This window comes from Chaetura pelagica, unplaced genomic scaffold (assembly GCF_000747805.2).
Source record: "Chaetura pelagica isolate M959 unplaced genomic scaffold, ChaPel_1.0 scaffold83, whole genome shotgun sequence".
NCBI classification, from domain to species: Eukaryota; Metazoa; Chordata; class Aves; order Apodiformes; family Apodidae; genus Chaetura; species Chaetura pelagica.
In genome coordinates this window covers 623,880-649,949 of record NW_009952893.1, presented here as the reverse complement: position 1 = coordinate 649,949, position 26,070 = coordinate 623,880, and the positions used below count along the sequence as shown (strand labels likewise).

The window sequence follows — 26,070 nt, the reverse complement described above, 5'->3', positions numbered from 1 at the left end:
TGCAGTGCTATAAGGTCCTGACTAACCCTGCAGATAATCTTTAATCTCGAAATGTGGGCAAAATTGAAGTGATTGTCCAAGCTCTTTAATCTATTATGAGATTGTGCACATGCCGCATTTAAAATAATTTGTTGAGTTCAGAGAAATGTACAGAAATAGATCCATGCTCCTGAGAAGTTAATTAGACCGATATGGGATCAAGACTAGAATAATGACTAACATTTATTATCCTTAGCAGCGCCATGAAGCTTCTTTGACTGCCCCCAACAGTTTATCCAAGAAAGAGATAAAGCCTCTTGGCTGATCTGTGTGGTGCTGTCATCTCCTCCTTCATTTAACTCACATGTCTTTCTGCACATTCTCATCTTCCCCAGAGGGTTTTAACTCACCTCAGAAGTGGAAGCCAGTGGAGAGGCCCACACCTGCCTTCCCCATCCCTAAAGGTTCCATTTGCAAGTACTCCCCATGATTCACTTTGAACAATTAAATCAGAGATGCTATGAGAGATATTTTTTTTTTGGTACTGCTGGGTAGTTAAAGGGTGTTTTACAGTTGGAAAAATATTTTCTTTTAAATATTTGATGTTTATTATTTCACTCTTTAAGCAAGATGAGGAGGAAAGGCTGTTTACTTAGAAAGACTTTATGAAGATGCATGAGACACACTGGAGATATATAAAAACAAAACCAGATTAATTTACCAATGTGACACTCTTTGTCTTTAGGTATACAAAAAGAAAACTGAAGCTGCCAAGAAGGAATATCTGAAGCAGTTAGCTGCCTACAGAGCAAGCCTCGTATCCAAGGTAACACATAATGTATATACATATACATATATATATATAGCGACATATTGAAAACCTTTTTCAGCATTTACAGGGTGCTGAGTGTCATATTATGTAGTGCAAATATCCTTGCTTGTTACCACCTTAAACCTGGGTTTAAGGTGCAAATGCTCAATAAACCACAGTCATCTCTCCATTGAAAGGTGTCCTTTAACCCTTCTGGTCATGGCGACAGCACTTCTCCAGGCTGGCAGTATCATCGCAGTTCAACAGAGGAAGAAGGTACAGGTAAAAAGATCTCACTCAGTGTAACAAACACGCCATGCCAGGCAGGCACTGTTCTACCTGCAAGGGAAAAAAACATGTCGTACATAAAATGCCTTGGTTTGGCTTTATGGGGTTTTTTAAGTGCTGGTTTTTTACCTTGCAATCACATTACAGAAAAATTCAAGCTCCGCTTACATAGCAAATTTTCATAATAAAATGTGAATTTCCATTTCAGGTTGAGCAAGTGATTTGTGTGGGCACACACAGGTCATCTTAAGGCTCTCCCACTGGAACACACCAATGTATCCTCAGTATACAGCTAGTAGCAGCTCTCTAAATTGAGTTATACAAATCTTCTTAATGCCCATAATTTTCTTAATGGTGCCTTAAAATTGTAATAGACGTTAAACTATGCAGAAGAATGTGAAGTAACTACTCTGTGCAGGGGCGGAAAAACAACTGAGTAACTTCAAAACCACACAAATTAGAATCACTTGGTTTCGGTCTGTCAAAACAAATTTCAGCATATTTTGTTCTTACATAAATAAATTAAAAAAAAAAAAAAATAGGTGTAAAGATGGCAGTATGAAGGACTGGCATATATGACATGAGTAGAACTCCTCTTTTAGTCTTAAAAGTGAAGTTAGTCCTGCACTTTCCTGTATATTACATAGACTTCTAATATACATTTTCAGGGAAAAAGGGTATATGATTATCCTTACAAGGATCTCTCATACATCTTTCCACTTTACGTTAGTATTTATTTGGCCTAAATTTAAAAGTCTGAAATATGGGTGTTACCTCATTAATTCAGGGGAGGGATTGCTTTTAAATTTTTTAGCAACATAAATAGTAATGTATTTAGTTAAGGTGATCTACAGGGTACCTTTAATTTCTGTCTTAGAACTGTTTGGTTCTAGAAATACTCATTGCCTTCAGAAAAGGTCCTGTGTGCAATCAAACCAAAATATTTTGAAATAGTTTGCTTATTGGCCAAGATAGGTCTAAAAGCTTGAAATATTCCAATAGCTTTTGAAGAAATGTACGAAGCCAGCGTTTGACTTGTGAAAATAACTTGGATGTCATTACTCAGCACATCATGGGCTGTTTACCTAATGCTTTATATAGCTTGATTTTGAAAAGGCAAATATATTTTAAAATACTTGTTTTGCTTTTATTTTTTTGGAAAGAGAAAAAAATGTATTATGGTATTTTCTGAGGTTTGTTTTTTAGAAAAGGAAATTACACTGTTGATCACTTCAGTGCATGAAGCCGTTTGTAAATATCTGTAATATCTGTAAATTTGTTGTTAGTCAGAAAAGCACTGAAGCATTTTCTTAACTCTTAAGCAATTATTTGAATTCTTCCCATAATATAATGTTTTCCTCAAGTGTGGAAAGTATCAAAATAGAAACTTAATGAAGCTAAGTACTAATTGCTTACTCTCATGAACACATTCAGTGAAACGAACAGAAGTGGCATGTAACTAAAGCAAGTTCTTTTGGAATTAAGATGTAAAATACCCATATGTAATATTATATCAGTATATTCTGAATTATCATTATTAAATATTTACATGGCACTAGAAGAGTTGGGATTCTTTAGATAAGCATGTAAGCATGAAGAAATATATGTAATACATTATTAAGACTGTTGGGAGTCCATCTGGTCTTTTATGTCCATGTGTTATATTATCATCCATAAAAGATAATTTAAGAGAATATTATTAAGATTCCAAGACCTAATTCTCAAAAGTTAAGACATGCCAAAAGTAACACACCTTTTCCAAAAATGCTTTAATACAATATTAATGGTTTGCTCACATGGTATATTTTATACTTTATGCCACCCTCTGTGTGAGTCTCATGTCATACATTTATAATCAGGTGTTCACCCTGGGAGCTCCTCTGTTGTATTTACAACATGTTGTCTAACCTTGCTTCTTTAGGGGATTTTCTGGGCTGTTCAACCCAGCAGTGTTTTAGTGCAAATAAATTCTCAGTAATGCTTAGGAGCAGGAAGCTTGTATTCCACCTATTTTTAAACACAACTAAATGATTGTCATACCAGGTTTTCAGTAATTTTGAGTGTCCTGCTTGGGACATCTAGAACTTCATTTATCAGAGTAGTTGACCAGTCTTACACCCTTCATATTCACAGCAGAGCTTCAATGACTTCAGGGTCAGCTGGCTGGCAGCTATGAGGTGTTTGGTTGTGCCTCACATCACATCAGGACACCCTCTTGCTCTCTAAATGATAGGAGTTACCAGTTATCAAACTTCCTCCTCCCATCCCAGAGAACACTGCCTGTGTGAGACAGGCACAAACAGGCAAGGCTTCTGCTCAGATCCCCTATTTCCAGCTCAGCAGGTGCCTCACACCTCCCAGGGGAGCTGCACTAACAGTTTCCTAGCTTTTACACACATTTTTCGTTAAGTACTGCCATTTTTTAAACAGCTAGTGAGTTTAGGGCTTGCATGTCAGTGTTTGCAGATGTTTTTCTGCATTTACTTGCAAGACTTCATTTTTCTGAAAAGCAAAGGAATGGCCATATGCCGTGTTATACGTGAGTGAACCAGACTTGGAATTTAATTCACTGCACCTATCTTGGCCTTGGAGATTCTGGAATAGTCAGGATAAAAGATTGCAGAGAAATTGAGTAAATCTCTTTTTACCAGGCAATTTCTTAGCCCCTGCCTGGCAGCAGAATAATGAAATTCGGGGAGGTTGGTTTTGATCCCAAGCTCTGGGGTGGTAGTGGAGTTTCAGGTGGAGATAGTAGATTTCTCCATGATCCTCATCCCTTTTACCCCTTTGCTCTGCTTTTTCTTATTATCTTTCACCCAACCTCTACTTCAGCCAGTATTTTTTCTAGTAGTTTCTCTTATCTTTAGCATCCTCACTTCTTCATATACCTGTAGCCATGACTGTATAGTGAAGGAAACTGGAGACAAACATGAGGGACAAGCTACCTGCTCTTCATCATAGAATGTCTTGGGTTGGAAGGGTCCTTCAAAGGTCATCTAGTCCAACCACCCTACAATAAGCAGAGACATCTCACACTATAACAGATTGCTCAGAGCCCCATCTAGCCTGACCTTGAATGACTCCAGTGATGGGACCTCCACCACATCTCTAGCCAACCTGTTCCAGTGATCCACCACCCTCATATTAAAGAACTTTTTCCCAATGCCCAACTTAAATCTACCCTTCTCTAGCTTGAAACCATAACCCCTTGTCTTATCCTTACATGTCTTCGTAAACAGGTCTTCCCTAGCCTTCTTATATGCTCCTTCCAAGTACTGGAAGGTCACTATAAGGTCCTCCTGGAGCCTTCTCTTCTTCAGACTGAACAACCCCAACTCCCTCAGCCTGTCCTCATAAGAGAGGTGCTCCAGCCCTCAGATCATTTTTGTGGCCCTTCTCTGGACATGTTCCAACAGGTCCACATCCTTCTTGTGCTGAGGGCACCAGAGCTGGATGCAGTGTTCTAGGTGAGGTCTCAGCAGTGCAGAGTAGAGGGGCAGAATCACCTCTCTCCATCTGCTGGCCACACTTCTTTTGATGCAGCCCAGGATGTGGTTGGCTTTCTGGGCTGCAACTGCACATTGGTGGCTCATGTCCAGCTTTTGGTCCACTAGTACCCCCAGGTCCTTTTCCACAGGACTGCTCTCAAGTGTGACCTCCCCCAGCCTGCATTCATATCTTGGGTTACCTCGGCCCAGGTGTGGGACCCTGCACTTGGCCTTGTTGAACCTCATGAGGGTCACCTGGGCCCACTTCTCCAGCTTGTCCAGATGGCATCCCATCCCTCTGGCATGTTGACTGCACCCCCCAGCTTGGTGTCATCAGCAAACTTGCTGAGGGTGCTCTCAATGCCACCATCAATATCATTAATGAATATACGAAACAACACTGGGCCCAGCACTCTCCCCTGAGGGACACCACTTGTCACTGTTTTCCATCTGGACTTACAGCCATTGACCACTAGCCTCTGAACTTGACTATCTTTCCAGTTCCTTATCCACTGAACAAGTCCACCCATCAAACCCATATCTCTCCAATTTAGTGAGAAGGCTGTTGTAGGGAACTGTGTCAAAGATGTTGCAGAAGTCCAGGTAGATGACATCCACTGCTTTTCCCTGGTTGACTGATGTGAGTCGCTCCATTGTAGAAAGCCACTAGGTTGGTCAGGCAGGATTTGGTAAAGTGGTGCTGGCTGTCATGGATCACCTCCCTGTCCTCCATGTGCCTTAGCATGTCTTCTAGGAGGATCTGTTCCAAGATCTTCGCAGGCACAGAGGTGAGGCTGACAGGTCAGTAGCTTCCAGGGTCCTCCTTTCTACCCTTTCTAAGAATGGGCATAATATGTTGTCTCTTCCAGTCACTAGGGACTTCACCTGACTGCCATGACTTTTCCAATATCATAGAGGGTAGCTTGGCAACTACATCAGCAAATTCCTTCAGGACTCTAGGATGCATCTCATCAGATCCCATGGACATGTGTATGTTCAGGTTCCTCAGATGGTCACAAACCTTGTCTTCGCTTACAGTGGGAGGGACTTTGTCTCTTTGGTCTCCATCATATGGGCCATCAACTTGAGAGCTGTGAGAAGAGGGTTTGCCAGTGAAGACTGAGACAAAAAAATTGTTGAGAATCTCAGCCTTATTATTTGTTGTTACAAGTTCACCGCTGTTGCTCACTGGGGAGAGCGGGGTATACTTCTTTAACCTTCCTTTTCTGGTTTACATACCTGTAGAAGCCCTTCTTGTTTTTCTTTACGACCCTTGCCAAGTTCACCTCCAGCTGCACCTTGGCCTTCCTGACCTCGTCCCTACACAACCACACAACATCCCTATACTCTGCCGATGATCCCTTTTCCCACTTCCACTGCTTATGTAGTTCTCAGCTGCTTTCTCAAAGGATACACATTTATAAATAGGAGCATAATTTCAGGGCAAGACAAGATATTAATCTCTGACAGTCCCTCATTCTCCCTTCCTGAGTTCAAGTCCCTTTTCCATTGCATCTTAAAGGGCACGCACATTTTTGGGAGGCACACAGTGATTTCCTCCTGGTGTATTCTTGACAAGGCCAAGCAGTTCTGGTTGGAGTTTGCCACATGCATGTGGAGAAGTCACTCAAACACATACTCAGTATTTCAGACTGAGTTACTTGACAAAATCCTAACTGAAAAGAGTGGAAGTGTCACCAGCAACTTCGGTATCAGTATTGCCAATCCATCCCTAGTACATTTTTAAATGTTTAAGTGGTGTTTTTATGAAATAGAGCTAACACACAGTGAATAAGCCCATGATCATGTAAGTATGTCAGTTATGCATTACTCCCCATTTAATTTCTCAATTCATTTCCTGTATTTTTCTCCTTGTTTATAATGATTGAAATTAATGGGGCTGTTATTGAGTTTGTTCATGTGTGTAGGAATTGATATGTAGAGTAAAAATCACATTACAAAGCATTATATCTTCTGCTATGCAGATTGCCATATTGCTTAGAGTACTGACTAAGCCTTTGCATTGTAAACAAGTATCTTTATATTTGCCCTTAGTTGCAACTTTTAGTACTGTTCAGGTCCAGAAATGCAGTCTCTGGTATCTGGTAATTTGTACAGCATTACATAAAATGCTGTGAATTGCAATTTTACTTTTTCATAAAACAAGCACTTTTTCTAGCTTAACCAGTCTTTTTTTCTGGCTGACATTGGAGTTTTTGCTGCATCTTTCAAATATGTATATTTAATACAGATATATATGGATAAATGTTAAATACTTCCATATATTATTTATGTGCATCTATGTATATTTCTGTAACAATAGATGCATATGATGTGTTTAACATGCAAAATTTATATGTGCATATAAGTGATACATATATGTATGTAAAATAAATCAGTACAAGTTTAACAGTTTGAGTAGTACAAAGAAAATTTCCCTTGTCTGTTTTGCTCTCTCTGGCTAAATGAATCTTTGATTCTCTCTGTATAGTGACACAACTTCAAGTTTCATACAGACATATTTTAGGAGCTAGAGCTGAAGCTAAAACCTCTCAGCAAGGACAATATTATTCAAATTCAAAATATTGAAGCATATTTCAAAACTGATGTGGTGTCTAAGTGGTGTCCTCACTTGACATTGCAGCAAAAGCATTGGTCGTTTTTCAGCTTTGTGGATGGTGCAAATCCTTTGGACATGTAAAATTTCTTCTTGAAGTATATGGCATATGTAGCTGTTCTAGACCACCACCTTATAGTTATGTCTCATAAAAATACTAAAGGTCATATCTAGTAAGACTGGCATTACCTTAATGCCATTAGCACAGCAGTTTGTAACCAGAGAGTTTCCAATCACCCAAAAATATCTGTTACACTGCCTGTGTTGTGATACAATTGAACAGCCTAAGGAATTTGAGTCTCTTAAGACTGCAGTGAATATCATTGAAAAGTTTCAGCTACTTGCAAAAAGCAAAATGGAGACCATGTTAAAAAAAAACACCACAAGCTAAGAACCAACCAACAAACCAAACAAGCGAACAAAGAAAAAAAAAACAGAACAGAAAACAAACCAACAAAAAAACCCAAAAACAAACACAAATCCCACCAACCTCTCTCCTCCCAAACAAAAAAAACTACAAAAAACCAAGACCCAAAACTCAAACAGTAAACTTGGTATTAGTTTCCTATTTCCTATATTTGTGGGGTGAAAGCACTTTCCTTACATATAAAAAGGCAAAAAAATATATCAAGTCTCCCAGATTGTGTATCTCCCCATTCCTAAGTAAATGTAGATATGCAGGTGTGCTCTCTCCATTATTTGTTTTCTGTAGCCCAGTGAATCCCAAATTCTTTCCTGCACAGTTGGCCAAGCTTCAGATGTAGGGAAGCACCATATCCTGGCTCACTCCTCCCTGGAATAAACAGCTGCTGGGGTTTAGGACATTTATTTTGAAAATAAAACTCTCAATATCTCTTGACAGAGTCGATGAATGAACTATCATGTCTCCTGGTCAGTACTTTAATCAGCTGGCTATTGCATACAAGGAGAGCAGCATCCCTTCTGCTGCTGCAGAAAAGCGCCTGGTTTCTGCTTTTTGAGACAACAGATTACTACATTATATCTAACCCTAGTCCATGCAGATGTTTTGGAATTTCATTAAACAGTTTAGGCTTTTCTCAGTGAAAGCATCAGAGAAAGATTATTATGTTTGATGCATGATACTTTAAATTTTTTTGTAGCTGAAGTGCTACAAGGCATTTGGCAATATTTCCCTTAAAACTGTAACCCGAAAAACTCAAAAATTATGACATGCATGTACAGCTTGTATCTTTTTTACCATTAAACATTAGAATCTCTTGCTGGAAGACTATTATGTAAAGCTTTCACAGCAGCTACTTCATGCTTCTTTGGTACCTTGGCCTTTCATTCTTTCTGGAGTTATGATGATGTAGTAGGAAATTTTCAAGGAATCAAAAATAAAATTATGTCCAAGTATGTTATATATCAGAGTATCTGGTAAGTGAACATATATATTTATAAAACAATGGTCTAATCTGATAATAACACAAATGCAACTATCTCATTGTCTAGCAAGGAAATCAATTGTCTAGTGCAGCTGAAAATGGAGAGCAATGTATATTTAAGTTAATGCCATGAATTCAAACTAAGGCTAAATCTTGTGACAGTTTATATTAAGCAGTGCAAAAACCATGAGATGCTGTCACATAATTTATGGCAAAAGTGGCAGAAATTTCTTGATCTTGAGAGAAGACAGATTTTGATTTAGAGAGAAACTGTGTTTGTTTTTGAAGTGAGTTAATAAAACTAGATTTCACTATTAGCATAGTGCTTCCATTTGGGGAATTAAAACACTTGTATCAAATTAAAGTTGCATATCCTTTATCACATGTACCCAGGTTACATTCATAAAACATCCATTTTTCTTACATACCCTGAACGAATCCATTACAATCCCCTGTAGATGGTGACAAAATGTATATTTAGATTTGAAGAAGTTCTTCTGAGCCAGCTCAGCTAATTATAGATGACAACCCATAGCTTACTCCTTTGTTCTGAAACATCAAGAATGTGTCAAAAAGCTTTCTGAACTCTCTAGAGTCCCAGATGTTGTTATTGCAATAGGTGACTGGAATTAACAAAATATGAAACATCATTTGCTGAGAGCCTCTTGTGACTTAGGTAGGAAGGTAGCTATACTGGAAATACGAGTTTTCTACCAGGATGGGTAGAGTTAGCTGAAAGGAAGCTCGAAAGGAGTAGAAGATCTAAGCAGGAAAGAGAAAATGCTACCAGAGAGAAGTTCTCTCATAAACAGATTCACAGGGGTATTATAAAATGGCTGAGCCCATGTAGGCTAGAAGAACGGATTCTTCTCAAGGACAGGCTTGGGGTTGGAAGTGACTTAAAATGTGAAAAATGTTAAAAACAGACAGGATTATGTGAACACAGCAAAGCTGAGAGAAGGAATTCAAGATGTTCCTTCCGCCAAAGAGACAGCAAAGACAGCAGATGCAAACTTAAGCTTAGGTAAGCTTTGTAGGAGCTGCGTAAATATTCAGCCAATTTCCTTCTATCTACCTCTATAATGTCACAGTACTGAAGATAACTCATTTAAAGCTGAGTCAGGCCTTCCTATGTTTGATCACAGCTTGCACAGGCTGGACCTTTCTGGGACCAGTTGACATAATCACTGCTGTTGGCTGAATGTAACCTTCATTCTGCTCTTTGAGTCCAAAAACTGTTGAATTCCTCAGCATGGCCCATGGATGGACACCAGTCACTAGATGTGTGCATGGCACCAGCACGAAAAGGCACAGGGTAGCTACTTTGTATGTTTACAACACATATTCATGTAAAAGCTGAACTGAGTTAAACTCTTTTCTAGGCTTTGAAATGCTCACGTAGTACATGTTCCTCGTCTACATAGAGAGGATGCCAAACTTCTGTTTCTCGTTTAAAGAGAAGCACCTGTTTCTCGTTTGAAATAAAACTATGTTGAACCGTATTGACTATGTTTACCCACAAGTAAAACTGTTTGCAGTGATAGAAAGTTTAAGCTGGCCATATTGGCCGTGAGACTCATGCCTTTGCCCTTGAGCAGGTCTCTCAGCATGTATTTCAAGGACACATTAGTATCCAATAGTACCGAGAGCATTTACTAAATGTTCTGCATGTACTGAATATTTTATTATAAAGGAGAGTTTAATTGCTGATGTTAATAAAGAGGTATTTTGATAAGCGTCTGCGCCGTAAATGATTGAAATTACATTGCTCATTATGTTTTGATCATTAACTAATTTTGTGAAATCAGTAGGATAAGAAAAAGAATAACGTCTTTTTCTGTAAGTAGAACAACTATTGTTTCGTTGAGACAGCTCTGACTTCTAGATTTTGTGTTTCAAACAGCAATATTATTGTGTTACAAGAATCTATAATATTGTGGAGGGCAGCAAAAATGATCAGAGGGCTGGAGTACCTCTCTTATAAAGATGGGCTGAGGTAGTTGGTGTTGTTCAGCCTGATGAAGAGAAGACTCTGGGGGGACCTTATAGTGACCTTCCAGTACCTGGAAGGAGCATATAAGAAGGCTGGGGAAGAGCTGTTCACAAAGGCATGTAACGATAGGACAAGGGGTTATGGTTTCAAGCTAGAGAAGGGTAGATTTAAGTTGGGCATTAGGAAAAAGTTCTTTAATATGAGAGTGGTGGATCACTGGAACAGGTTGGCTAGAGATGTGGTGGAGGTCCCATCCCTCATTCAAGGTCAGGCTAGGTGGGACTCTGAGCAATCTGCTCTAGTGTGAGATGTCTCTGCTTATTGTAGGGTGGTTGGACTGGATGACCTTTGGAGGAGCCTTCCAACCCAAGACGTTCTTGATTCTATCATTCTATCATTCTCTGATTAGTTGAACACTGCTTCCTAGAATGAAGTTATTGCAGAAGTATTTGTTTAATTCCCATATATTGTGGTGTCATATACTATAGCTGGTAAGAATGCTGAATATAAAACACGTATGCATGATGTAAATTGAAGATTTTCGTATACATATGTGTATATATATCTTTCTGGTCCTACTTGCTGGCAACATTTCTAACAGGAAGTTTGTTATCATGTCAAAAAAGAAAAATGAAGTATAGACACTTGCAGTTTCAAGGTATGCTTCTGAAGAAACCCAGGTCAAAAGTAGTGCTCCTCAATTGAGAATTATTCTCAACTTCTGTAGTCAGGCCCTACCTGGTATTCATGAAAAATTAAATGGGTATCCAGACATTAATACCAAAGCAGTAGTGCTGGGCTCTGATCCAAATGTCATTTAAGTTAGTAGGAGACTTTCAATCAAATTCATTAGTCTAAGGATCAGACCCTTAGAGTACCACCTTGTTCAACATGTCTTTGCTTTACTGTCGATCACGTGGATATTGTTTATGTTCAAGCCCCCCCAGCAGAAGTGGGGTTGGAGCCAACAGTACCCAGAAGGCAGCCACAAGTTAGAAAGAGAATCATAACCCATGTGTAGGCTTCAACAACTGTCTGGTTACCCAGGTATACAGGTGAGGGTTTAAAGTGCAACTTTTCAAAGTGGAAGTAAAATTATATCCCAAAGGATATTCGTTATCATCAGATTTGAAGTAGTGTTTATTTTTGTTTCCTTCCTTTCCCTATTTCTCTTCTACTTTCATTCTCTTTCTTTTGGGATTTCAAAACGTTCTCCCCTTGTTATGTTTCAGTAAAACAATAGATTCTCATGGGGGGAAAAAAAGGGCAGTCACTTTTCTTCTAGCAATCCACTGCCTTGGCCTACCTAATTTGTCTTCACATTTTGATTACTTCTGTTTTTTTAAATGTAGACAACAGTATTAGATGATTATGCTACATGGAGGGGCAGATCCATGAGATGCATGTATGTGCACAATACCACTGCCTACCATTAACTAAATACAATATTCTGTCACCCTCTAGTGGTGGGTCTACACCACCATGCCACTGATTAGAGAGAGTAAGGATTTTCTCATCACATGTCTAGTAGAAGACCTTGTTGTATGTGGGAGATACTAAACTTCAATGTTTGTCGGCCTGTGTGTACTGATTTGTAATTTTGGTCTCCACTTCATTGATCTGTAAATGAATTGTATCCATCATGCCAAAAATTATAGATATAAATTGTTTGGTTTTGTTTGGAGCAGATTAATTGACTAATGAGGTTGTTGGGGTTTTTTACTATTTCTGTACTCTTCTTCTTGGACAAGGAAAAAGCAAATCCACTGAATTCCAACCTGAAAAGTTAGGGAACATGGCTGTGCACTTGAAGCCCAAGTTGGCTAATCAAATCCTTTCTTTCTTAATTCCTAGTTTTAACCATAATAAAATTCCTTGCCTAAGACTGTCTAATGCTGTACTGGAAAAGTGCAATGGCCACTGGAATTTGAGAAAGCACTAATTGTGCCTGTAATAATAACATGGCCTCTGCAGCATATACACCGTTTGGTATATTTGACAGTAAAGTGACATAACAAAGCCAAAATATTTTCTGTCACCTATTCCATTATCTTCAGCAATACTTCCAAAATCTGTTTCTGACCTAGCCTTAGAAAAAGCTAAAAGTGCAGCATAGTAGAGAATGGCATTTAATGGCTTCATTTGTCAAGATTCCTAGTAATTGATAATATTGATGTGTTTTACACTGATATTGGACAATTCAGCTTCAGATCACATATGATTTAAAGCATCCTAAGTAACATCAAAATACTTGGTTTGAAACTGAAGTGTAGAGCTTTTCACTGGATCAAGAGGCAAGTGCTATTCATCTCTGGACAGAAACTAGAGAATTCCTCCTAAAATAATTTGGTATTTCAAGTATTAAATAATACTAAGTATCTGATTTGTCTGTAATTTTATTGGTATGGGCCATACATTCACCACTTACGAGTGAAATCAGTATTGCCCATTAATTAAGTTGGTTCACTATATCTTTGTTAAGGAGGTGTATGGCAGCATCTTTGTAGTCACAAATTAAATACAAGTGTGTATCAGTATGCCACTAATAGTGCCAAAAAGGCTTTTTGATACCTCCTCACCAGGAGGAATTGTTTAACCAGTCTGCCCTCACACACCTTTAGGAGTAACGATCCCTACTCAGACCAGATAGCACCTGCCAGCTACATTGTGAAAAGGCATGGTGCTTTCATGAGGGGATGATGGACTCAGTAAATCTTCCAAGTTTCTCAAAAAAGACCACAGTATACACCTCCTGGAATGGATAAAGAGCCTGGGACCCTCCAGAGGAGGGTCCTGACCAGGCTGCTAATTAGCAAACCACCTTCTGAATCTCTGAAATTTCAGCAAACCTGCCAGTCCCTGCACCCACACTCATACAAGTATCCTACAAATACAACTGGGAAGAAATGGGGAAAATATTTATCATGGCACCATGAACACTAGTTCAGTGTTTTAAAAATAATACTCCACAAAAATGGCAGATTCTGCACCTGCTTTCAAGTTTTATCATCTACTATCTGGGGGGGTTTTATATCCGTATGTGTATCCTGCAAACACGCATATTACACACCCACAGACTTGCATTCATTTTATCATATTAATTTAATTTTCTTTATTTTACTGGAGAAAACAAGAGTTTGTTGGGGTTTTTTGCTAATGGAACTGCAATGATACTTAGGGAAAATGAAGTTGTCTTTCTCATCTTTAGCAGTGTGTATAATGAAGCCGTTTCAGTAACGCACGTGTCAGCGGATTGTTGGTGCTGGTACATCCTTCAGAAAGAATACAAATAGACTTCACTGACCCCGGAGTGCTGAGAGTAACATGAAACTTACTCTGACTTGTAAACTGAGCCAACATGACATGGAGGTCACAGTATAAGGGCATCTATGCATCTTTCAGCCCTTGTTTTGACAAAGTGACTTCTTTCTCCAGAGGGACATTTCTGCCATTTTTTTCCAGCATGTTTCACCTTTCACTAGCTATTAATCATAGTATGACTTAACTGAAAATTATGGTTCCCACCTATAAGCTCATAGGAGTTAATTTCTTAATTCTTTTTTCATTATTTATTTGAGCACAGAGCTAGCACTCAGAAGATCTAAGAAAACTGGGGTATGGAAAACAACATAAATTAAGTTCAAAACAAATTATAAATGCTAGAACAAAGAGCATTATTAAAGTTCACATTCATTAATGGAAAGTTTTGATTACTAGCAGCTGTAAGAAATCAAGGTAGACCATAACATTTTTTAAAATCTGTGCATTTTCTAATATTCTACAGAGTATTTTTCCAGCTTTAGTTAGATAGCTTCCCTATGTCTGAAGGAGTCTAACATTTATATAGCCATCAGTTTTAAACAGAATTTTCAGAACTTTATGAACCAGATTGACAAAAGAAGTTATTCTAAAAATTAAATTATTCAGAATATTCTTATTTTTCCAAATGCATGGCTTGTGAAACTTTTTTGATACAAACATGGATGGCATCCCAGCACAGAATACTTCAAAATAGGAGTATCAGCATAGTCTTAAATGCATTAGAACAACTGTGGATGGGGTTTAGCCTCTTCATCATGTCAGCTAACTGTTGAAGCACTATTAGCAGTTATCAATATGTATGGTAAAGGACACTGAAATTCTTATCTGTGGTTTGCAGATGGGAAGATGAGACAGAGCAAAGATCATTGCAGACTTTCTGGAACCCACCCTCCAGACTATCTTTTCAACCAGCCCATCAAATTTCAGGACAGCAGTAGGCACTGCTTATGTGAATAAGTGTGACAAGCTTCGTTGTCCTTGCTGTGTAGATTATTAAGTCAGTGATGCCAGTTTCAAGTTTGGGAATACAAAATGTCAGGCTAGACCAGGAAACACAGGAGCTAACTTTGTTTTTAACAATGCTGAAGAGAAAAGTGTAAGGTAAAAGGGATTAATTATTTTTCTAGTGTGATAACCAGACTCCATTTCAAGGACAATTTGATGGTCCAGATATGTGTTTTCCCCTGGTGTGACACAAACAGATTTCAGGAGCTAGAACAGAAGCATTTTGTAGCTTCTAATCGTTGCCCCTCTTGTTTTTCTCAACAGAGCTACAGTGAACCTGTTGATGTCAAAGCCTCCCCGCAGCCTCAGATGATGAATTCCAAGCAGCCGGTGTTTCATGGGCCTAACCAGGCTCACTCTGCACTGTACCTCAGTTCCCACTACCACCAACAACCAGGAATGAATCCCCACATCACTGCCATGCATGCCAATATCCCCAGGAACATAGCGCCCAAGCCCAACAACCAAATGCCAGTGACTGTTTCCATAGCAAACATGGCTGTGTCCCCACCACCACCTCTTCAGATCAGCCCCCCTCTGCACCAGCATCTCAACATCCAGCAACACCAGCCCATTTCAATGCAGCAGTCCATTGGAAACCAGCTACCAATGCAGGTCCAGTCTGCTTTACATTCACCTACGATGCAGCAAGTAAGTTTGAGCTTTTCAGTTGCCTGGAGAAGTGTTTTTTTCGAGGGGAAGTAAAAAAGTCATCCAGAAGTTGGCACAGTGAGGGAGATTAAATGCTACAGATTAACTTCAGTTTTGCAGAGTTCCAAAACCACAGTAGTATAGTCTGAGGGTTTAGTCTTTCAAAGACAAGAACAAATGAATGAATTTACCTAGATAACGGGCAATATCTGAACTGTTTGTGCTAGCAAAGATGTTAATCAAATTCTTCTGGGCATTAGCCTTGTCTCCTCCCAAATCGAGGAGGCATCCTTTAAATAGAAGTGTGTCCATAGACCCATCTGCAAATCTGGGAGTACCCTGAAATATAAGTGAAACATAAAGTCTTTGAGACACACATTTTACAAACAGAAGGCAGGCAGGGCTGGAAAAAAGATATTACTGTAGCTTGTGCTGTTATCCTTGTCCTGACTGTGACATGCAACTGTCAGAAGAATCATGAAGCTACACAGGTTGTGTTAAAGATGCTAAATTAAGTGAACACAAGTATTTTAGTTAGTTTAGGCTGCGCTCATACCTTCATTTTACTAGATACCTATATATATCTATGCCTTTTTTATACTGAAAGTAAGTGGCCTGCAGCCAGTGTCCCATTATGATAGCTATTTTATTTTTTTCCCATTCTCAGTGTTTTAGGTAATTGGTTCTCAATATATTTCCCAGGAGTTCCGAATGAATGCAAGCCAACCATAGTATTGTGACTTCTGGGTCCAGTCCTGTGGAGGGTTAGTTACAGCAGATTAACCCAGCTGAAGTAATAAAAAAATAAAAATTAAAATTAAAAAAAAAAAAAAGAAAGATGACTATTAATATTAAGACTTTGCCTTGCAAAGAGGCATGAGAATTATTTAATTTCTTTTATTAAATTGCAAGAACCTCCAAAATTTGAAAACAAAAGTTGTTAGTTGTGGTTGATAATACATAGTCATAAACTTGCTGCATGTTTTGAATATCTCTATAAATTCACCTTTGTTAACAAGGCATTTGCTTTCCAAGCCAGAAACATTTCATCTCAAGATTGTTTTTTAGAGATGGGTGTACCTGAACACAAAACATAGCTTCTAGCTTGGAGAACAATTTTCCAAAGAAATTTGGAAATGTGAAGAAATTTTCCAAAGCCAGGAAAAAAAAAAAAAAAAAAAGGTTTGTTGAATTGATAGTAGGGGCTAGCAAAAGATACAATGAAGGTGTTAGATACTTAAATATGTATACATGCAGCATCATAATTATTGTATGAACCCAAACTTTTAGGTGTTATTCCAATCCTTTGCATACTGCAAATATATATATAAAAATATATATATATATATAAATATTCTGATGTTTTCTTTTGCTAAACTGCATGCTTTAAGCATATGGTGTGTGCATCCATGGCTTGAGAGTACCTTCACTCATCTGTGAGATGTGTGGTATGCAGCTGAGTTTTTTCTACCTTAAGAGAAAAAACAGGACACTAGATTGTACAGTGATGAGTCTTGCTTTACTAAGTTCAAGTACAGTAAAGTAAAGAATGCTGTACCTCATCAAAAGTTAGGTTAAATAGTTTTTACCAACTCATATTCCTTAGTCAGAAAGGCTGATTCTTATAATGTAGATGCCATGGTGAGATATTTCTGAGCTTCACTCAAAGGTGACAGGTGCTTATTGCCTGTTGAAATCCTACACTTCCAATCTTAACTACATTTATCTTTAAGCAAGTGGAACATCTACAAGCCAGTTTATATTTCTTACATTTCTGCTTTTGTTTAAAATACTTTTGAGCTCTGGAAAATCTGTTATTTCACTTTGGAATAGTTGTGGGGTTTTTTATTTTAATAATTTATTTATTTTTTTGCCTACAAGAGTTTACAGAGTTTGTGCATTGAGCTTCAGTATAGGATCCATTCCTTTAAAGAGTCAAGTTGGTAAAGACAAAGCAAGAATTGTGCTAAATTTTAGGGCAGCAGGTGTGCTAATAACACCATGATTTGCCATGCCAGAGAAGAACAGTGGTATCCTCTCTACCTTCTTAGATATTACTCTTTCTGGTCATATTCAAGAAATGTTAGAAAAAACTGTCCCCAGGATTTCATTCTGCATTAGAGCATGGAGGACTGACTGGCCACAGGAGGCAAGTAGCAAGAAGCTAAAAACTATAACCTGAAAGTAAAGGCCTCTTTTTGACTCTTTTCAAAGGATTCTGCTCTCACCTCTTTTTGAAACTGAGCAATCAATCTGATGATCACAGAGCATGTTAAAGAGGAAAAGACAGAGAGTGGGAAAAAAGTGAGCCCTCCAAACAATGACCAACAGCGTAGAGTCAGCATCAATGAGGAGGGTCAGGGTAAGGGTGAGGAGGGAGGGAAGACTCTGCATGTGAATTTCAGTCCCCAGCAGCACGATGTAGACCACTCTTCTACATAAAACGACAGCCAAGAAGAATGGGACATTATGTAGTCTGATAAAGCATAAGAGATAGTTGAATACAATTAAATTTTATTTCATTTCCTCTTCCTCATCTGTTTGATCTCCTCTGCGCTATGAGTGTGGCCACCCCTAAGCCTTTTCCAAATACTCTAGTGGGCACCTAATGTATGTAAGCAGCAAGAACAAAAGCTAATTAACATCCCATTCCCTACAGTGTGACTTGCAACAAGAAATATTTTCTATTTGGAAACCTCACCACTGCTCATACCAAATAGACAGATACACTTTAAGAAGATATGAGGTAAATTTTCTCATGTCATATTGCAGCGTGAGGCATAATAGGCAAGAGAAGGGTAAGTCTGCCAACAGCTTCCTCTAGCCATCGTTTACTGGAGGCATTTTCAGGCTCACCTGGCTGGACACCACCACTGCAGACAGACAGCTGTGCTATAGACATGTTAGAAGCAGCAGTCAGTCCCATCTCCCACTCATGGTGGGCTCTGCTTTTTTTTGCTTTTTTTTTCCCAATATCCAGCTTTGAAATAGTTTGTGCCTCAGTAGCATGATGCTCAATGGTGGCAGGCTCTGGGCAAACTGGCTCTTTACAGATCCTTTGCTTTAACACTGAGGCTCTGGGAGACTTGGCCACTCATTTTTTCCAAGAGAGGGAGAATAGTTTCTTATCAAAGACCATCTTGTGGTATGTCTAAAGGACTGCCAGCTCCAAGAAAAATCACATAGAGATCCAGACTTCAGTCCTGGCAAGCAGGAACACAGTTCTCCAAAATCAATATCCATGAAATCCACAAACTCTTCTGTACATAACTTTGAGGAGGGACTGGTAAGAGGGACTGATCAGAAGTACTGACCTGGGGAGAGAGTTCTGCCTCTGCGTTTGCCAGAACAAAGAGCTGATCTTCATCAGCTCTACAGGGAACAGCATGTCCTCCTCCACTTCCATCAGCCCTGGTCTGCATGTGTGCAGCTGCCAAACCCAGAGAGACTGCCAGCTGGAGAGGGGCAGTCTCCTCCAGGAATCCACAAAAACTACAGAACATCAAGGAGATCAGAACTGTTGGTAGCCAAAAATCCTCAGTGACTGCACAATTCTGTTATTTTTAAAATCAATTAATTCCTTGGAGTATGCAGCTGATACAATGCACCCAAATTGTTCTGAAATGCACAAGGCAAAGCAAAATGTAGGTATTAGCATTTTGGTCATATGCCTAGCTTAAGCAATTTTTAAAAGAAAATTCTTTTAAACAACCTTTGCTAGTTTGAGCAATTTACATATTTTTTTTTGTAACTTCTGCAGAAATAGAGACTATTTTGTCTCCATTTCTTTCTGTTCCAAAACAGTTAATTAATAAATTTAATAATGGGCACTACTGTAAACCTTTGGAGTGCTCATTCAGTGTTAATCCTTCACACTGTAAAAAATGACCATGTAGTTCTATTCTCAGATTTAAACTAATTCCTGTTTTTGATGATACTTAGCTTCTAATTCTGAAATATGCTATTTTTTTTCTTAAATATTGTTAATTGGAATTGTGTTAAAGTTTTACTTTGTTAAAGTCTAAATCCACTGTGTAGCAGTTTTTCTTTCATCCACTTTTGAAACAGTAAAAGAATCCCAGTAGATTAGAAGACTGCAATTTTTCTTTTATTAAATGATAGTGTGAGCATGCATCTTATCAGTGTATTATCTTTTAACTGATATAGAGTTGCTTCACTCCAGTCTGTTTCTTAGGTTTGACATGATGTTTAATTTTTACTTAGTTGAGATCAGGTGGTCTGAATCTTAACCCTTGTCGTTCAAATCAGCATAATTTCTTCAAAATTCAGCCTTAAACAGTCATTCTCTCCTTTCTCTACTCAAACAGACACTTGTCCTTCTTTCTGAGGTTGACTCCCTGTCCAGCCTGTTGTTACATGCTGTTTTGTGTGGAGAGCGATCAGACCAACAATTCACTCCATCCCAAATAAGTCCAATTCTTGTGCTAAGGAACCCTTTTAAGTAGCCCTACTGGAAGCATCTCCATCCTGTCTTAAAAGCCTTCACCCAACTGTTGGGTGGGATGCTGAGGCCCATTAAAATCTCTGTCCCACTTCAGTTCGCAGGTAGAGCAAGCAAAACCAGATTTTTAATGTCTAGCAACTATGGCTGCAAGTGGATGCATAACAAAGAAGCAGAAGATTAATGTATGTCACATTTTATTTTTTATTTTTATAAATAATAACTCATTTCAGGCTACTTTTAGCTATTTTCATTCCTTTAGAAAATAAATGTATACAGCAAGATGATTGTATAGCCTCCCAAAAATAATAGCCTCATTTTTTTCTGGTATATATTATATACAGTAAACTCATGGACCTGCTCTATGTGTCCAGATTTCTTCCTCTTTTTTTTGTTAAGCTTTGTCTTCGAATGAGGTCAAGAGAAAGAAAAATCATTAATATCTGTCAACTTCCTTTATAACCTTAAGGAAAAATCTTTGTATGATATCACACAGACAGATTTTCAATTTCCTTGTGTAATAAACAGATGCTTTAGGATTTGGATGTAATTTAAAGGTTTAAAATATCACATTGAGATTGATGAATAAATCAGTTGTGAAGACAAAAACATTGATGCCTACTGAAAATACCTCTCCAGACAGGCAGGAAATGAAATTAGTTCCCAGTAAAGTGTGGAGATGAAGATCACTGTTTAGTTCTGCTGCAGGCTTTTTAGGACTTGCTACAGTGGCACAACGAAACTGCTAGGGCTACAGAAATCTAATTAAAGAGCAAATGTCCCTCCTGACATCAAATTAATCTTTATCAAGTTCCCTATTTTTATTTCAATCTGGAACAAGAAAATGAAATTTAAAATTCTGGCCATGTTGTAAAACAGTTGGTGATTTTCTCTTGAGCATTACAATGCAAAAACACTCAGCATTGTTTAATTAGACCTCGAAGCACTCATTTTCTGAGCACTTTTTATTTCATCGTTGTTTGTTAAGGGTTTACATAAATAATACACAAATATTTACTACAAGCCTGCTACAAGGCTGTCTTCCTCCCTCTGTTGTACAGATCTGTATTTCCAGAGATTTTTCCTGTTGATAAAAATGCTGAAGTAATTATTGTTTTCATTTAAACATCACCATATTTTATCAGTCCTTTCTTAAATTACTTTGCCTTACCAAGCATGCTTTCCAACCCTCATGTTTCTGGTCTCCCAGTAGCCCTCAACCCCAGTGGGAGCACTGAGCTGCAGCAGCTCAGCTGCTTCTGGAGCTGGAGCCTGGCTCAGATCCCTCTGCCTCACGTTAATATGTATCACTTGAACATGTCCTAAGAAACTGGACCCCATCCTGGGCAGTTATAAACTAAACAGACTTGACAGGTGCAAGATGAAAGTGCTGCAACCCTTTATTTTGCAGATAGACCTAAGTTTAAATCCGTGGTCCCAACCTTAACATGAGACCCATCAATTCAGTTCTTCACGCGTGCTTCACAGGAAGTGAGACACAGAAATTTGGCTGTGGTCACACAGAAAACCTGAGAGAACACAAGAATAAGTCCCCACCTGGTTCCAAACTGGCATTTAAATCACAGGACCATCCTCACATATCTAAGCTGTTTATTCATCCTAAATCCAGAAGAAATGGAACTAATATTGCACTGATGGACTCTTCCTCAAATCTGGGGAACTGTCTCTTCTTGCTACATGAGTACTTGAGTCTCTCTGTCTGCTCACTTGCATGCTTCTCTACAGCACCACTGGAGCTACTCACCCCATATAGTGTTTTTCTTGTACATATGAATGTTTCATGAAGAACAAGAAGAGATAGCTCAGGGGCTTTGCTACTGAAGGCAAACCTAAGTGCCTGAGGGTAGGATGTGTTTCTGGGGCTAGTTTCCTCTTACAGCTAAATTGGAAAGGCCTTATGGGTGACATTTTGTATAAAAATTATGGCAGCGATATACAAAACCAATTATTCTGCCTTCTAATTGCACGAAACTCCAATTAAAGTCATTGGGAAGTCTGCTCAATTGAAGTTTCCTTTGCATTCGTTGCAGGCAGGGAGGTTGTTAATGCAGCCTGATGTGCAGGTTTAGAGCCTGGTGAAAAGGCTGAGTGCAGAGCATAGGAGTTACAGTCACCACGGGTGGGTTTTATATTTTATCTTATTAGCAGGGCAGCATATGTTACATGACAACTAGATGCTGAATTCAGCTCGTGAACTTGCCCACTACTAATGGTCTCTTTCTTGGAGTTATCAGGGGCAAAGTGAGGCTTCAGAGAGCATTTAAGGTACTGAGGTGTGACCTGGGATATTAGCCGTATGGAAGAGATTATGGAAGAAAGTTGCACTCATTTACAGCCTAAAAAAGAATTTGGTCAGGATGAGTAGAGAGTGGTGACTATGCACATGAGAGTCACAGCAGTGAAGAACACCTGTAGGGGAAGAGATGGAGGATGCACTGAGAAAGAGGGATGAGAAGGATGTGGCATGTTATATTTGAAGGAAGTTCATTTCTAGGGATGGAGGGGGCAAGGTGGAAATGGAGAATGCTCATTTATCTTGATTAAAAGTAGCACGGTGGAGTTGTTAAACCTGCAGGGGCAAAAAAACAGCTCTTTCCCAAAATTCCTGTCTAAATGAAAGCTGTGCATGTGAAGTGATCACACGTAATCCACTAGAATTTAAAACCAAGAGTTATGAGCTTTAATTCTATCTATTCAGGAAGTAGACTTTCTAGAAAGATTGGATTTTCAAACTAGGTATCTTGGTTCAGTTCAGTTTCTGGGGTAGTAGCTGCACATCCAGTTAACTTGAGTGGGAATTGTATGTCCTTGTGCCAGGATGGAGTTTGGTCTGTTTTTTTCAGCAGACATCGATTGCTTTTGTACAGCATTCCCATACTTTTACTCAATACAGTTCTTCCAACTTTATGGGAACATGATGTACATTTATACAGTGTGAACCAGATACAGTATCCTTGAAATTTCAATTGTTCTCCTGGTTTTGAAACAGAGCATTTAAACATCCCCCCATCTCGAAAGAACTAAAAATTATTATGACTTTTCATATGACAGATATTTCAGGGAGCAGGTCAGATGTTTCTTTGTAACTTCCATTTCTTTTTTTCTTGTCTTCTTGGTTTCAAAAAGCAAGTTATTCTGTGCTACTTTCACTACATTAGTCCAACAACTGTTAAAAAGCTTTGATTGAATTTCTGTTTAGTTGAGAGAGAAGTACAAATAAAAGAAGCAGCAGATGGTCCCTTTGTGGCTGAATGAAGAAAAAGGGTTTTGAGAACAATATCTGAATAGGTGTAGTCTAATAAAACAGTCAGCCACCTGCTGCCTACATCCTTCAAAAAGATTCTGTTGCATATTCTGGGAACTAACGACTGTGTGTGTCCTTACATTTAATCTAAATGGAAGCTCTAAGGAGCAAACAGATCTTTTTGCCCTAATGCTGATTGAGTTGTTCTCTTGGTTTTGAATTGTTTCTGCTCTGTCCTTTATAGTTCCATCATGTTACTGTGTAATAGCTAACAACTATTTGGCAGTATTTCATTTCTCAAACCAACGATTTTAAGACTTAGAAAGCACCTGCACATTTTTTCCTGCTTTAAGCTTGATATCCTAAAGTACACCTGGAAAAGAAGTATTCTTCCATTCCACAGTACACACATTGTTATTTTACTGCACCAAACCTCTTGCTTGTTTTTTTGTATGTAGTAATGTACTTGCTCTCTCCTCTAGGGGTTTACTCTTCAGCCTGATTATCAGAATATTATCAATCCAACATCAACAGCTGCACAAGTTGTTACCCAAGCAATGGAGTATGTTCGTTCAGGGTGCAGAAATCCTCCGGCACAGACTGTGGACTGGAGTAATGACTACTGCAGTAATGGGTAAGCAGCCAGTGAATGCCACCTTGTGTTGAGCAACATTCATGACACAAGCATCTGATCGAGAATTTGAAAATGGTTTTGCTGCCTGATCCTTTACACTATTTCAGAAGTGCATCTTATAGTACCATATTTATTCTTCAGTTAAGACTGTTGTGGAGAAGCAAGTTTTCAATACATACATTTATTAGATATCACTGTCACCTTATTACAGCACACACACATAGTCTTAGAGAACTTTCACTCCTTTCTGCTCTGAGCTGGTATTAGCTTCAGTTGAAACTGAAACCCAGCAAGAACTGAATGTAAAAGTGTGCTCGGTGGTGGAAGGTCTCTGGTAGAGCCTGGTCTCCAGTACAGAGTTCACAGAGTCACAGAATTGTTCTGGTTGGAAAAGACCTTTAAGATCATCGAGTCCAACCATAACCTAACTACCAACTATAAACCTGACTCTACCAAGACAGATGTTTAAACCATGCTCCTAAGCACCACTTCTATACATCTCTTAAACACCTCCAGGAATGGAGACTCAGCCACCACCCTGGGCAGCCTATTCCAGTGCTTACCTCAGTGAAGAAATTTTTTCTAGTATCTAATTTAAATCTCGCCTGGCACAACTTGAAGCCATTTCCTCTTGTACTGTCACTTGTTACTCGGAAGAGACCAACTGCCCTCTTGCTAAAACCTCCTTCCAGGCAGTTGTAGAGGGCAATAGGGTCTCCTGTCAGCCTCCCTTTCTCCAGGCTAAACAACCCCAGTTCCTTCAGATGTTCCTCACAGGACAGGAGAGAGGGACAGTCAGTGCTACGAATACACTGGAGCGGGTAGTCCCAAATGAGGGCTTAAACTCACGTCCCAGGCCTGTGTAGTTTAGAGCCAGGTGTGATCTCCAGGTTTCTACGTGCCACTATGGCCCTAGGATTTTTTGCTACTATTAGCACAGTAATGCAGCTGTACTTCAGTGATATGCTTGGAGTTAATCACTTGCAGTAGGATTGTGAGGGGTTTTTTTGGAAGAACAGGACTGAAAAGTTGAGAAAATTTTCAAAAATCATATTTATTCTTTTTCTCTTTGAACAGAGGCATGCAGAGGGACAAAGCACTCTACCTTACCTGAACATCTGAAACATCTCTCCTTTCCACTGAGGAACACAGGGAAGTCTTTTCATCATGGATTGCTTTATGCAGTCAAGGCAGTTCAGCGTTTTATTAGGAAATACAAGTTGCTAAGCACTTAGGGCTATTTGAGCTCGTGGGTCACCCACTCTGGAAAAAATAGTCTTGCTTCTTTCTTTTTCTTTTTTCTTTCCCCCCATTTTTTTGCATTCTTTCTCCTTTCCACTCCCACCCTGAGATCCTTTAACGGACATTGCTTTTCTTCTTACCGGAAGGAAACTTGGACCATTCAGATTTTATGTTGGTTTTTGCTGTGAAGTGCTGCGATAGTAACTGCCTTAGCAACTGTAGATGTCTCGGATAAAAGTCCTGGATTTTCCATTGGTTTTTCATAATGGGTGTTTATATGAAACTACTAAAGACTTTTTAAATGGCTTGATGTAGCAGTCATAGCAAGTTTGTAAATAGGATCTATGTTACACTCTCCTAGAGTATAAAATGTGAATGTTTTTGTAGCTAATTGTAATTGAAACTGGCTCATTCCAGTTTATTGATTTCACAATAAGGATTAAATTGGCAAACATTCATATTTTTACTTCATTTTTAAGCAACTGACTAATAGTTCTATATTTTCAAAGGATTTGGAGAAAAATATTCCCAAATAATATTGATTTAAAATATTGGCTTTTTCTCATGAAATAAACACCAAAAAGAAAAAAAAAAAAACAAACCCTAGGAAAATAACTAATGTTGATAAAGAGCAAACACATTTATTTTGTACTGCCTAAAAATGCTTCTTTTTTTAAAAAAGAAAATCACTTTATGTGTACTGGTTAGTAAACATCATTTAAGTCCTTTCATGTATAAAACTGCCAAATGCTTACCTGATATTTTATTAGATGCAGAAACAGATTGGACACATCTAAATTATAACCTTTACATATGGCTATGTATTATTGTTTCTTCATACTGTGTCTGTATTTAATCTTTTTTATGGAACCTGTTGCGCCTATTTATGAAATAATAAATATAGGTGT

At 38.6% G+C, this 26,070-nt stretch overlaps 1 protein-coding gene across 1 annotated transcript in view; it reads left to right on the top strand.

The window, feature by feature from the left end:
- The window catches only part of TOX (thymocyte selection-associated high mobility group box), a 115,431-nt gene extending 89,990 nt beyond the window's left edge, over nt 1-25,441 (top strand). The window contains exons 5-8 of the mRNA XM_009995535.1: nt 725-805; nt 15,173-15,559; nt 23,769-23,920; nt 24,998-25,441. Coding sequence (XP_009993837.1) covers nt 725-805; nt 15,173-15,559; nt 23,769-23,920; nt 24,998-25,034 — 657 coding nt within the window. The 3' untranslated portion in view covers nt 25,035-25,441. The remainder of the gene's footprint in view (nt 1-724; nt 806-15,172; nt 15,560-23,768; nt 23,921-24,997) is intronic.
- Nucleotides 25,442-26,070: the final 629 nt, after the last annotated feature.